Source organism: Solanum dulcamara, chromosome 10, assembly GCF_947179165.1.
Source record: "Solanum dulcamara chromosome 10, daSolDulc1.2, whole genome shotgun sequence".
NCBI lineage: Eukaryota > Viridiplantae > Streptophyta > Magnoliopsida > Solanales > Solanaceae > Solanum > Solanum dulcamara.
In genome coordinates, this window is record NC_077246.1 from 72,211,868 (window position 1) to 72,225,930 (window position 14,063).

Here is a 14,063-nt window from a genome sequence, read left to right on the forward strand (position 1 = left end):
ATTTTTACATTTTAAACATATGACTTATAAATCATATGAAGATAATTTTACCGCTGCTTGAATGCCTCTTAAAAGCAACTTTGCTAGAATTAATTTTCATAAAATATTTTTTAAAAGAAACAAACACATAGTCAAACAAGTTTCAAAGTTCTTTGAAAAAATCTCAGCAAACAAACAACGTGGAACTCATTCTATGATTTATGAATATATTACACACATTTAAGAAACATAAATATTTAACTTAGGCTATGAATTCTTATAATTATTATGTAGATATCTCTGCCAAGTTAGAAAATTTATGATAACTTACCTCAAATTGAGGTTTCAAATTCACTATCTTTTTTAATGTCCCAAATTTGCCTCGTCACAATTAGAAATTACTCGTTATATACGTTAAATCAATGAATATTAAAGTATATGTCTTTCATATACATATTTTCCATTTAAACATAATCAAATATATATTTATATAATTTTTAATTTTATAGTTAACTTAATTTGATGTAAATGCTAAATTGATATGGATAATTACCAATATAAAGAATGGAATTATTAAGAATGACGTGATTTTAATATGTCATGAGAAATGATCAATCCATATCAAAGGAATAATTTGGATTCCCATCACCTAGAATTCATCAGTTAATCTGAATTTGTTGTGAGATTATTAAAACAAGAGCGCTTTCAATTAAAAATTTCTTTATTTGCAAGTCTTGAATATGAAATTTCTTACTAAAAATAAAGAATTTCGTCAATGCGTTATATCACTACATCTATTTTCTTTTTAATTATGAAAATAATCATTGGTATTTGATACTCATTGGCACTATTATTTGGTTTCCTGCTAAAGTAGGATCCCATTATTCGAAATTGTGATGTGTAAAGCTATTAAAAGAAGAATGCTCCTAACTAAGAATTTTTTAATTCCCCATAATTTTAAAGTTGATATTTCATTCATTTCGCCACTTTATCTACTTTCAAAAATATATTTTCTAATTTTATCAAAATTAAACTTTAGTCATCCTAGTACACATAATTTTATCAAAATTAAACTTTAGTCATCCTAGTACACATAAATAAAGAGTAAATGGTATATTAAAAAATGCCCAATCTATGATTTATTATTATTTTTTTTTATTATTAGTTTCATATCTTAACTATTTGCTCCATTAAGTCGGTTGATGAAAACCTGATCAATTAACTGTTGAAATTGGTCCAAATATTTGTAATTAGATTTTCCACATGTTAATGTCAAATATTACATCTTTTAGGTCTCTTAGGTTTGGTAGCAAACAATTAATTATTGTCCTTGCTAGTGATTTGATTTGCCAACTTCTCTATGATTTTCATTCAAAATTACTCATCCAAACCTATCAAGATCCCCCAGCCTCCAACCCTATTTATTTATTTTTTGGTAAGAATTTGTCTTTTCTTTTTGAGGTGACACAATATGCTTGTTTCACTAATCTCAATTTTAAGATCAACAAGTACAAGAAATTCTCATCTTGTTTGTAATGTAACCTTAATTTTCTGTTATAAAAATTGATATTTGAACTAAACTTTTTTGAAAGTTTTCGCAGGGTGACAACAAAACCGACAAATTATGTAAGAGTTTGGACAATATTTGGTTAAATTTGAAAGAGAGGTATTTGAGTTAAAGTTGAAAAAGAATATTCGAAGATATTATAGTTTAACTAATTTAGATTAATTCACATCGAGAAATATAAAAAATTCTCTATTAAAGACGATTTCATTCCCAAATTTAGAACATGCGATTTTGTTGAAAAAGTCACGAGCTATACTTAAGGTTGAGTAATATTCAAAGTCATTTCTTCATCACGATATTAAAGTTAGATTCATTCAATTTCTTATTTTACCTGATGGTGGATCTTCATATATCATATTGTCCACAGTCCAGTTGGCAAGCCTAGCATTCGAGTCATGATACTGAATCTCTCATCAACTTTTTAGGATCTTGAATAATTTTTATCTCATAAAATATAGGAGGGTGTGGAGGACTCATATTAGGGTAGAAGGTTAGTACATAGTCTCGTTATTCTTCCGTATTAGTAGGCGCATTAACGCACTATAATTTCTTGTAATTTGATTACTCTATTTTATCTGTGTCGCTTTCGTTATCTGCATTATTCGTTATTTGCTTTCCCATAATGATTTGAACTTCTTAGCCTTATCTGACCCTTTTTTATGCTTCTTTTGAGCCGAGGGTCTCTCGAAAACAACCGTCTTACCTTGATAGGAGTAAGGTCTACGTACACTTTACCTTCCCCAGACCCACGTTGTGGAATTTCACTGAGTTATTGTTGTAAAATAGCGTTTCAGATTAAACCAGTTCAAAATCTATTTCTTTATCAAACTTCGCAAAATAAAAAATATTTATCACTACATCACAATCTTTTAACGATTTTTTTTAATTACTAGCACATGGAGTGATCATTTAATTTTCTCGATCGGGTGCACTTCACACAAAGATGTGTGCGTTTGTTAAAAAATTAGACACCTCACTTTGGGGGGGAAAATGAGAGAAATTAATTTATCCCATACCACTATTTGTTTTCTTATCTAATAGGAGACTTGGAACAAGGTCCAACAATTGTATCAATCTATGTACCAAGTAAAAGGGGATGAAAAAAATGAAGTTGCATATGGGAGTGTAACGTTGTTTATTTTGATATTTTTATTATTATTATTATATACAACTGTGATGACATATACTAATTTTGATATAATTTCTAAATATATAAATTTTATTTTAAAAAAATTGAAGATTCTAATTTAAATCAAATTTTAATTAGTTTGATCTTTATACTCCGAATCAAACCAACAAAAAATTTAAAATAAAAGAAGTATATATAATATATAATTTATATTATATATAATGTAATATGTATATATAATATTATAATATATTTTTATTTTTAAATATATAATATATGTTATGGCCCTTAATTTGTGAATTTAAACAAGGGAACATGAGAATTTTGCACTTCTATTTTGTAGTGATCCTGTCTCCAGAAGCTTACTCTTATATGAAGACAGGAATTATTAGTATCTAAATGTGATGTAGAATTAGGGTGTGTTTGGTAAGGAGGAATTTTTAATCTTTTTCGATCATCTGATTTTATTCGTTCTTAACGATCACGAAATGATCATTTTAGGGTGATTTTTTTAATCGACGAATGCTCTTATTATATTTATAGTTTCTGAAGAATATATGAAAATCAATTATGTAGTATTTACATAAATTTAAGTATTATATATGTCACTAATTCAATTCTTTATAGGAACTATCTATAATAACGAGCTTGCAAAATAGATCGATTTATCATAAAAAGATTCATCGTTTCTAACCCAACAATAAAAAATCATGAGGTCATTATTCAAAAGACAGATGAGTAGGTTAGAACTTAGAAGTTTAGATGAGAATCCACCAACATGCTTTTCTTGGTTTTAACATAAATACATATGTTACATTCTTATAAGATAAACCAAATAATTTACAGATTATATTTATTTTTAGAAAATAAAAGGCACAAATAATTCTCTAATTATTTTTTGACATGCACACAGAACAAATCTAGAAATTGTGAGAGTTTATTAATTAAATTAAAAACTTTAAAAAGTATGAAAATGACATTAAATCATATATTAATTATAAGATTGCGACAAACTTTATCATCGAGACTGTATCATCGAGTCCCTTGTCATCTCATAAATGACATAATAAAAGCACGGTATATATTCTTTACCTTTTTCCAAATCATCACGTACCTTGCTTTAATAAATAATAATATAACATTGAATGTTATTGTGAAATGAATATATTTATCTTAAACAGAAAAAGATTAAAACTATTTTTAAATTATATGAAATGAATAAAAATATTTTTTATTTATAGTTTGGTCTAAAAATAGCTTTACTATTGATAGTTTGATTCAAAGGTACCCATATTATTACAAAATGGATAAAAACTGCCTTTTTTTTGAATAATTTTTTTTAAAAAAATGTTGTTCCTTATAAAAAAAATTACTTTTAAAGAACTTTATCTTGTTATTTTTTTAAAAAAATCATTTTGAGTAATAAAAATGTAGGAAATAATTTTTTTCTTCTAAATCTCATTTTATCAATTAAAATAGAATAATTTAATGCATTTTTTTAAGTTTTAATGGATAATTTATGTCATATATATATATAAAATCACAGTAAATTTATCATATTTTTATTTAAATAATAATAAAAACAAAAAATATTTTTATTTTTTTATTTTTTTCGAATTAAAGTAGGATAAACATTTGCTAATAAAAAATAATATTAAATAAAAAATTTGTGTTAGAAAAAATATATATTTATTTTTAAAAAAGGCATTTTTAACTTATTAAATAACAATAAGATATTTTTATTCATTTCATTTTCGTAACCTAAATAATCAGCAGTAGCGCCCACGGAATTGTAAAATTCAAGAATCTTGTCTTCATTAACAAAGAAAAATTTAACTCTTTTCCTTTTTAAATATTAATTAAGAAACATAAAGGTCTTCTACCTTCTAGGTCCTTCAAGAACTTCTTCTCTTTTTGATTATTAGAATCCAGTACTAAAGATTAATATAAATATACAGGAACACCACAAAGCAAATAACATAGAGAGAAAAAAAAAATTAAAGAGAGAAAAATAGAATATTAGTAAAAAAAATTTAAAAAAAGATGGGGAAAGCACGTACAATAGGAATTGGAATGGATTATTCAGCAACAAGCAAAATAGCTCTAAAATGGGCAATTGATAATTTAATTGAAGAAGGTGATACAATTATTATTATTCATGTTGTTTCTTCTAAAGTTGAACCAACAAGCAAACAACTCTTTGAAGACAGTGGATCACGTAAGTCTTTTTTTGTTTGCTTATTTAATTTTAATCAATTAATTTTTGAGTCGAGGTTTTATCAAAAATAATTTTTTTTCCCTTCCTTTTAAAATAGGAATAAAATTACGTACACTCTTATCGGATTTCACCTATATATGTTGTTTATTATTTATTGTAAATTAAACATATTTGTTGTCGATTTTTTTTTTTTGATTTTCTTTTTGCAGCTTTGATACCTTTGGATGAATTTAAACAGATTAATGTGTCCAAGTATTATGGATTAAATCCTGATAAAGAAGTTATTGATATGCTTGACCCTGTTTCTAAGCTCAAAAAGGTAACTAATAATGATTCACTCTTCGTATTTCTTGTTCCCTTACGATAATTTGATGCATAAAGTATTCTGTATTTACTCTATTTGAGAAAGAATCACACCTTATGGAGTGTGATATAGACAATCACTCTAACACAAGTATTTATAATTGTAAACTTTACCTAAATCCCATAATGGAAAAGTCTAATTACTATACATCCCTCATTGTATCAAAATTACCCGATATCCCCTTTTTTTTCAACTTTTCTGATACATTAGTTTTGTATCTGATACATCAATTATCTAATGAGTAATTAATGAAGATCATCTATTTATGGATAATATCTTAATATAAGGGATGATTGGTTCTTTAAATCAATTACTAATCTAATTAATGAGATTAATTTGGTTAAAAAAATAACGGTTGTGAAGTTGAAGATTCAAGCCAAAAAAACAGAGCATAAATTCAAACCAACTTCGATTTCAATTTTTTTTTCCAGTTTTGGTGATACATAAGTTATGTATTTGATACATCAATTGTTAAAAAAATCAATTGTTATGTCCATGAAGATTCAAGCCAAAAAACAGAGCGTCGTCTCGAATGGAAAAAATAGAGCATCAATTCATACCGAATTTGATTTCAGTTATTTTTTTCACTTTTGCTGATACATAAGTTATGTATCTGATACATAACTTTAGCTATAGAATAGTTAATGCACATCAGCTATTTATGGATAAAAGATTGGCTCTTTATATCAATTACTGATCTATTAAAGAAGGCGACAGTTATGTACGTGAATTTTAAAAATTAATGTATCGGAATCATTAAATATTGAGAAATGAGAATATGATACATGTGCATGATGTATCATAATAAATAAAACTTGATTCATGTATCAGAATTCACAAAATGTGACACTTATGAATATTATACTCGATACAAGTTTGATACAGTAGAAATATAAAACATAAACTTTGATTTTATATTCGATTTTGACACCAGAGAAAAACATAGTAAATCTGATGTATGGAAATATTAAAACATATTAAATCTGATACATTACAGTTTATGTATCAGATACATTAAAAGAATCAGAATCACCTAAAATGTTTACTATAAAAAAAAAACTACTGGACATCAATCAGTTCTCCTTGGTTTGGAGAGATGTCTCTCCTAGTTTTTTTTGGATCGTCGTTATCGCTAACATAACCATCCATGGCCTTCTGACAACAATATCTCCACCTATTGATGATTCAAAATCATCAAGAAAATTAGCCCTATATGCCGTTCCGAATCTCAATGGGTGGGACGGGATCTTCTTGATGACGTATTTCATTCCCTGCATTGACATGAAAATGATTAAATACAACTTGAACTTTATACATAAATACGATGTATCATATGCATTAAAATATCTGATGCATGAGATGAGAATCTGATACATACAGAAGATGTATCAAAAACAATTATATATTATATTCTGATACATAAATGTAGAAGTATCAGAATCATTAAAACTTGAAACATCAAAAAATGACACTTACACATGATGTATCAGAAATAGTAAATCTCCAAAAAATTGCATTTGAAAAAAATATTATGTATCTGATACATAAATGTATATGTATCAGAATCATTAAAACTTGAAAATAACAAATACTGAGACTTAAAGATGATGTATCAGAAATAATAATTCTCAAAAAATTGCATATGAAACAGACATTATGTATCTGATACATAAATGTAGATGTATCAGAATCATTAAACTTGAAATAACAGAAACTGGAACTTAAACATAATGTATCAGAAATAGTAAATCTCAAATATTGCATTTGAAAAAGACATTATGTATCTGATACATAAATGATATGTATCAGCTTCGTTAAAACTTGAAACAACATAAAATGGCACTTAAACATGATGTATCAGAAATAGAAAATCTCCAAAAAAATACATTTGAAAAAGACATTATGTATCTGATACATAAATGTACATGTATCAGAATCATTAAAAATTAAAACAACAGAAACTGACACTTAAACATGATGTATCAGAAATAGAAAATCTCCAAAAAAATACATTTGAAAAAGACATTATGTATCTGATACATAAATGTATATGAATCAGAATCATTAAAAATTAAAACAACAGAAACTGACACTTAAACATGATGTATCAGAAATATAAAATCTCCAAAAAAAATTCCTTTTAAAAATACATTATGAATCTGATACATAAATGATATGTATCAGAATCATTAAAACCTTCACAAAATTTTCATTCTAAAACAAAAAACTTAATTGAACACATACCTTTGGGAGATTAGGGCGTGTTGTAACCCCTTCAATCTTGTTGTCTATTTCTTTGGGTGCATGTTTAACTGTAGCTTTCGACTTCAATTTCTCACGTAGCTTATTCATCACTGTTGGATCGTTACGATGTTTGGATCTAACTTCGTCGTAACCTTCCCAAGACGAATCAGAACCAGGAGAAACAAGAATTCGTTGATTTTTAGTGGACTGTTTGAGACCATGAACGGATTCCATTGAAGGTATGAGAAACAAAAACAGAAAGATTTACAGAAGAAAACAAATGATAAAAATTTAGAAGATTTTTCAAAGATTTTCAGAAGAAATCAAAATATACAAATTTTAGGAAAAATCAGATTGAATGAGGATGAAGTAAAATTCCATATAAGGAAAGATTGAAATATACCTTATTTGGAACCTTGAAATTGATTAACAGTTGAAGAGTAACAAATTAACTAGAGCAAATTAGGGCAAGAATAAAGGAATAGGCGGATGTATGAGAGAGGTATAGAGAGAGAAAGGAAAAAGAGAGAATTTGGAAATTTTTTGGTGTATATGGGAATAAAAGTAAATATATTAGGGGAATATGTGTAAAAGGGTAATTTTACCTTTATAATTTCTCTTGCTCTTTGCTTCTTTTAATTCAATCACGATGATTTAGTTAACGACACGTGTTCTTCTGAACTTTCATTTGATTTTCCCAAAAATGCCCTTCCTTCTTATTTTTTATCTCATTTTTAAGGAATTCGAATAATAACTGAGAAATTCAGCTTAGTCTTGACAGGATCTGATTGGATGTGTTCATAATCTGGTGTAAAAGAATTTGTTTTATTGTTATTGAAATTCGTATATATATTTTATTTATTTATTTATTTATTTTATGTATTTATTTCTTTATTTTATGAAATTAAAAACATGATTTTTTGTTTTTTATGGGGGGAGATGTCATATTGAAATATGTGATAACTCATTATTAAAAGTATAAGCGCTTTAAAAAAGTATATTTTTATTATTTATTTAAATATTATCTTTACAACACCACCTTATTTTTGAAGAGTCTGTACTAAGAAAATGTTTAATTAATAATAATTTGTGAATTAATTTGTGGTTTTTTTTATTTTATAAAAATAAACAGGTGACAGTGGTGTCAAAGGTGTATTGGGGAGATGCAAGGGAGAAACTTTGTGATGCTGCTGAAAATCTCAAACTTGATTCACTTGTAATTGGAAGCAGAGGCTTAGGAATTCTTAAAAGGTAACAAATCAAAGTGCTTATACTATATGAATTTTTACAGATCAAAATGAACTGAGTTAATAAATATGAACTGAGTTAATATAACTGAGTTAATAAATGAGTATAATGGAACTCAGAATGTGTGATTAAAGGTTATTTGAACAAAAATGAGTTGGTTAAAAATGGGTTAACGAACGTTAACTCTTATTAAGTTTTAATTTATTTATTTATTTATTTACAATTTTTGGGGGTTAATTTGCAACTGTTTAATACTTGTAGGGTATTACTTGGAAGTGTGAGTAACTACGTGGTGCAAAATGCAACATGTCCTGTCACTGTTGTGAAAGCCAGTCCTCAAAAGTGAAAAAAAAAAGACTATATAGTTTTTTATATGTTTTATTTTGTAAAAATAAAATGCTTATTTAATTTCTATATCAACTTTTTTTTGTGTGTATTTTGTACTTTTACTTCCTTTTGTTTTGGATTTATTTATTTGATTCTTAGGTATGAGTTGGCTTTTGTTTGAGAGAGTTGGATGAGAGATGGTTGTGGGACTTCGTTATATTTCAAGTTCATCATCCATCTTATATGAATTTATTGTTGATTTGTTGGTTGTTATTTGTGGGAGGCATAATATATAAATATGTTTTTTAACTTGACCTCATTTTATATTTATATCTTTTAATTTTGAATGTACACAAATACACACTTAAATTTGTATAAAATCGAATAAGTAGATACACGTGTCCTACGTGGCAAAATACATGTAGGATGTTACATAGGACACAAAATTGTCATGTAGAATGTCAGGATAAATGTGTTTATTTGATCAAGTTTTGAATAGTTAAAAATGTCTATTTGTACAATAATAAAGTTAGATTTTCAATTTGAGATCTTGTAAGGAAAATGTTTCACTTGTGAGATTGAGATTTTCAATTTGAGATCTTGTATGGTTTCGATTTGATATGCTTACCTTTGAGACTCACCTTTGGTTGGAAAAAAAAAAAATATTGTCAAGTTCCTTTGTGATAAATACTGATGAGTCCTTTGGTTCGAATTCGTCTTATATTGTATGGGGTACTCAAGTGTCTAATTTTTAGAAGATCCTATATACGTCATTAAAAAATGTAAATTTTTGGAAGGTTTGATACATATCAATATATTTTTTAGGAAAAATTATGCAAAATTCTTAAATATATAAATATAGTATTTGTATATACTTATTTTGTTTATATATTGGCAAGTAAAATATATAAATAAAAATACATATAATAAATGAAACTATAGTTATGGAGCATATAATTAAGATATTTATAATAGTTATTTGTGAAATTTCTTCTATTTTTTAGCATCTGAATGTCAAAGAAATGGTAAAACGCATATTTGAATTTGAATCATCATTTTTTTTTGAGTTTTACGTTTCAATTATTAGGTATTATTATTTTTTAAATCTAAATTATCATCAACACAATTTGAAAGCATTTGCTTGATGTCTAACTTCCCAACTGGGATAGTTTCCTTTCCCCAATCAATAAAAGAAAGGGAGACCTGCCGTAAAGTTGATTTTTTCGAAGAACAGGAAGAAAGTGCTATGATTCTTTTGAAGAACTGTAAGCAAAGAGCAATTGAGCTATGCCGGGACAGGAAGATAAAAAAAGAAACGACACTATTTATGTATTAGATTACATCTAATTGAGTAGATAGTGAAATAAGTGTGGTTATTACATGGCAGTGATAGTTTATATAGAAAGAAAATAGATGATAGTATAGAAAGAGAATAGATGATAGTTAAGGTGTGTGAAACCTCGAAAATGTGTTTTACCTCAATAACATATTTAATGGAAGGGCAAATATCTTTAAAATCAGGCCCTTATTGCTAAGGGTGACAAATGAGCAATTTAGACCGTATTTTGATGAGTTAGGATGAGTTTGATGAGATTTCAATAAGTTAAAATGAGTTGAATTAATAAAAGTGATTGCCCAACTAAAATTAAATTATACGGAAAAAGATTAAAATTACCCTAAACTTTGAAAAATAGTTTATTCACGTCCTTCGTTATATTTTAGAGCCAATTATATCCTTACCGTTATACTTTGGGCCAAATATGCCCTTGAGTATAACAGAGCACCACGTGTCGGTCTCTCAATGGGCAACTTATTTCCTCTTTTAAATCTGTTTTTTTAATATTTTTTTAAATCTGTTTTTAAAATCTATTTTTTTAAATCTGTTCCGTTTTTTTATCTGTTTTTAATTTTTTTTTAAAATCTATTTTAAATCAGTTTTTTTTTTTTTTAAAAAAAACTGTTTTTAAAATCTATTTTTTTATCTGTTTTTTAAATCTATTTTTTTATCTGTTTTTAAATCTGCTTTTTAAATCTGTTCCGTTTTTTTTTATCTGTTTTTAAATATTTTTTTAAAATTTATTTTTTTAAATCTGTTTTTTAAAATCTGTTTTTTATATGTTTTTTAAATCTGTTTTTTTAAATCTGTTTTTTATATGTTTTTTAAATCTATTTTTTTAATCTGTTTTAAAATCTGCTTTTTAAATCTATTTTTTTTTAAATTGATCTTTTAAATCTGTGTAAATAAGAGGAGAAATAAGTTGGTCATTGAGAAACCGACACGTGACACTCCGTTATACTCAAGGGCATATTTGGCCCAAAGTATAATAGTAAAGGTATAATTGGCCCTAAAGTATAACGAAGTGCATGAATAAACTATTTTTCAATAAATTATATGAACAAACATGAGCTAGATCACTAACATTCCAATTCGCTTAACTTAACCAATAGCTTCACAATTCCAAATTTAAATTTCATGTTTTGAAAGATGTTAGTAGAATGACTTTACAAAAGTAAATTTTGGTTTCCTCCCTTTCAATTAAGCTGGGGAACATGTTTATCTAAGAAAGCCCGATTTACCTGCAAAATCGAACTTCATAGTACTACAAGTGACGTTTACCCCTATTTGTAAGTGTATAGAGATGTTGCTTTTGATAGACCATCCGTTTAAGTAAAGCATATCAAACAAGTTTTGGGGGGGCGGGGGGAATACAGTAAATAATATCAGTAGCAACAACAATCAATATGAATATCGAAGGAAAGAAAACAACATCTAATAATAAAATTGAATTCTAAGAAAGCAGGAGACTAAAGAAATAATAGTACCACTGATGGGTGAAACTAAATAAATATGGCAAAACAAAATTAAATCAACTATACGAAACTCCTAATTTACGTAAAAACCTCTTTAGTGTGTAAAGTAAAAATTACTAGACCAAACCTCCACTGTATCAATGAAAGAGTTATAAAACCTCCTTTAATGTTAGAATTTTCTCCACAACTCTAAATCACTTGAAATTTTGAACATAGACTCAAAAGGCTAGGAAACAAGGATCAAATGTCAAAAACAACAACAAAAATACGAATCAAAATAGATTTTTTAAAATTTTTAATCAAAATAGGTTTTTTGAAATTTTTAGTCTACCATTAAAAGATGTTGAAGTTTTGAAAAAATTTAAGTGTGTCTTATTGAGTTAGGTTGAATTCAAGCTCAAAAGATATTGAGTTTTGTTATCTAGCTCGGAGGGACGCCACTATTGAATTTTGAGGTGATTTTGCGAAAAATTGAAGAAGTTGAAAATTTGTAGTTCTTAGTGTTCTTCATGTGTTCTTGGTGGTCTTGAAGAAGAAGGAGCAAAAAGAGTACATTTGATCCAAAACTCGAATTGAAAAGTGTTAAAAGTTGTGTGAATGGTTTTGCAAAATCAGAATTAAAAAATAATGGCATAGATGAACATTTTTTTCAAACTGCAATGGGATAGATGAGCCAAACTTTTAACAGATGACATAAATGAGTTTTTTCTGAAAGTTCGATGATATATTTGAGCCTTTTTTCGTAATTTTATGTCGTTGATAAACGTAAAAAATTATGGGATGGCCATTTCATTGTGCTATTTGAGTTATATCAAAATCTTTTCAAAATATTTACTCTATTAGTAGTCAGTATTGACAATACAAATATCATATAAAACGATTCATTTCTTCCTCCATACTTTTACTTTCATATGATTCAGAGTAGCTCATCCACAAATACATGACATCAATTCTATTGATGGGTAATGAGTATTGAGTATACATTGACACTATAAAAATTACTTTCAATTTCGATTATAAGCAAGCTGACTTGATCATTCATCTCTCAATTGAATTTTCTACATAAATATTTGAGGTTAAAATTGCATAAAACAATATATGTATAAATCCACAAGTCTAAGTTAATTTTGAACCGGCTAAATTTATAAACCTTGGCTATTCATTAAATAGCGGTCGTCGTAAACTTGCCCCTTGATAAACAAAGGAAAACTTACACAGATATACTATATTAAAAAAATATTTATTATTTATAGCAATAATATTTTTTATTTTCGCTGAATACTTATATTACATTTTAAATATAGTTTTAATACATATTACAAAAGAATAATTTATAAAACACCTATAATACAATTTTTATTGATAGATAATACATTTATCACACACTTTATTACAATTATAATACATTGTGTCAATTTTTTACTAAGCAAGCGTAATATATTTTTAAAACACTAATAATACATTTATGTTACATGCACAATTCACTTTTAATACATAGCTCAAATTTATATAATTCACTTTTAATACATAGTACAGATTTATCATAATATTACTATGTAGTGTCATAAATAGTAATAAATAAAAAATATCACTAAAATCAGTAATTATTTATTAAAAAGTAATCTTTTAAGTAATTTTTACATAAACAAATGCCAAAGCCATAAAGTCCTAAATGGGCCTAAACCTGGCCCATGAGTATTACTGTAATGCAATTCTGAAGGTTTTTCTAGGGTTTGGTCATCTATATAAATGACCTTAATAGCTCTCAATACATTCACTCTTTTAAACAATTCATGGCAGCCTCTGTTCTCTAATATTCATAGATATGCTAATCTTCATAATAATTATATGAAATCAGTCTTTTTATCTTCGCAAAATAGGAATAAGATCTGCGTATATTTGTTTTATGCCTCCTTCTGATCGAATGATGAACAATTTTTCTGGTGTGTTTTGTCATTTTTATATGAATTTACAGGAGGCAAACTGATACCGGCGAGATATCGTTTCGATCGTCATTTTTCCCTATTGACGATTCGATTGTTGCTCGTCTACATCTTATTTTCTTCTTCATTCATTCTCCTTCGTTATTTTTTGTTTTTTTCTAAAAACTTATTTTTGGATTAAGATGAGTTCGACAAAAAATAGTTTAAAGAAATTCTGAAAATAATTTATTCAC

At 26.7% G+C, this 14,063-nt stretch overlaps 2 protein-coding genes and 1 non-coding gene across 3 annotated transcripts; 2 read left to right on the plus strand and 1 right to left on the minus strand.

Moving 5' to 3' along the window:
• The first annotated feature begins 4,554 nt into the window (after positions 1 to 4,554).
• Positions 4,555 to 9,347, plus strand: LOC129870613 (universal stress protein PHOS32). The gene is made up of 4 exons (XM_055945433.1): positions 4,555 to 4,893; positions 5,103 to 5,212; positions 8,634 to 8,752; positions 9,011 to 9,347. The coding sequence occupies exons 1-4, from the start codon at positions 4,719 to 4,721 to the stop codon at positions 9,093 to 9,095; spliced, it is 489 nt and encodes a 162-aa protein (XP_055801408.1). The 5' UTR covers positions 4,555 to 4,718; the 3' UTR covers positions 9,096 to 9,347.
• LOC129870614 (uncharacterized) lies at positions 6,077 to 7,833 on the minus strand. Its single transcript, XM_055945434.1, has 2 exons — positions 7,502 to 7,833; positions 6,077 to 6,528 (listed from the first exon to the last, which is right to left on the minus strand). The coding sequence occupies exons 1-2, from the start codon at positions 7,733 to 7,735 to the stop codon at positions 6,331 to 6,333; spliced, it is 432 nt and encodes a 143-aa protein (XP_055801409.1). The 5' UTR covers positions 7,736 to 7,833; the 3' UTR covers positions 6,077 to 6,330.
• A 4,456-nt stretch (positions 9,348 to 13,803) lies between the features above and the next one.
• Positions 13,804 to 13,941, plus strand: LOC129871877 (small nucleolar RNA snoR111). The gene has a single exon (XR_008762342.1). It is a non-coding gene; the product is annotated as a small nucleolar RNA snoR111 (small nucleolar RNA).
• The last annotated feature ends 122 nt before the right edge of the window (positions 13,942 to 14,063 follow it).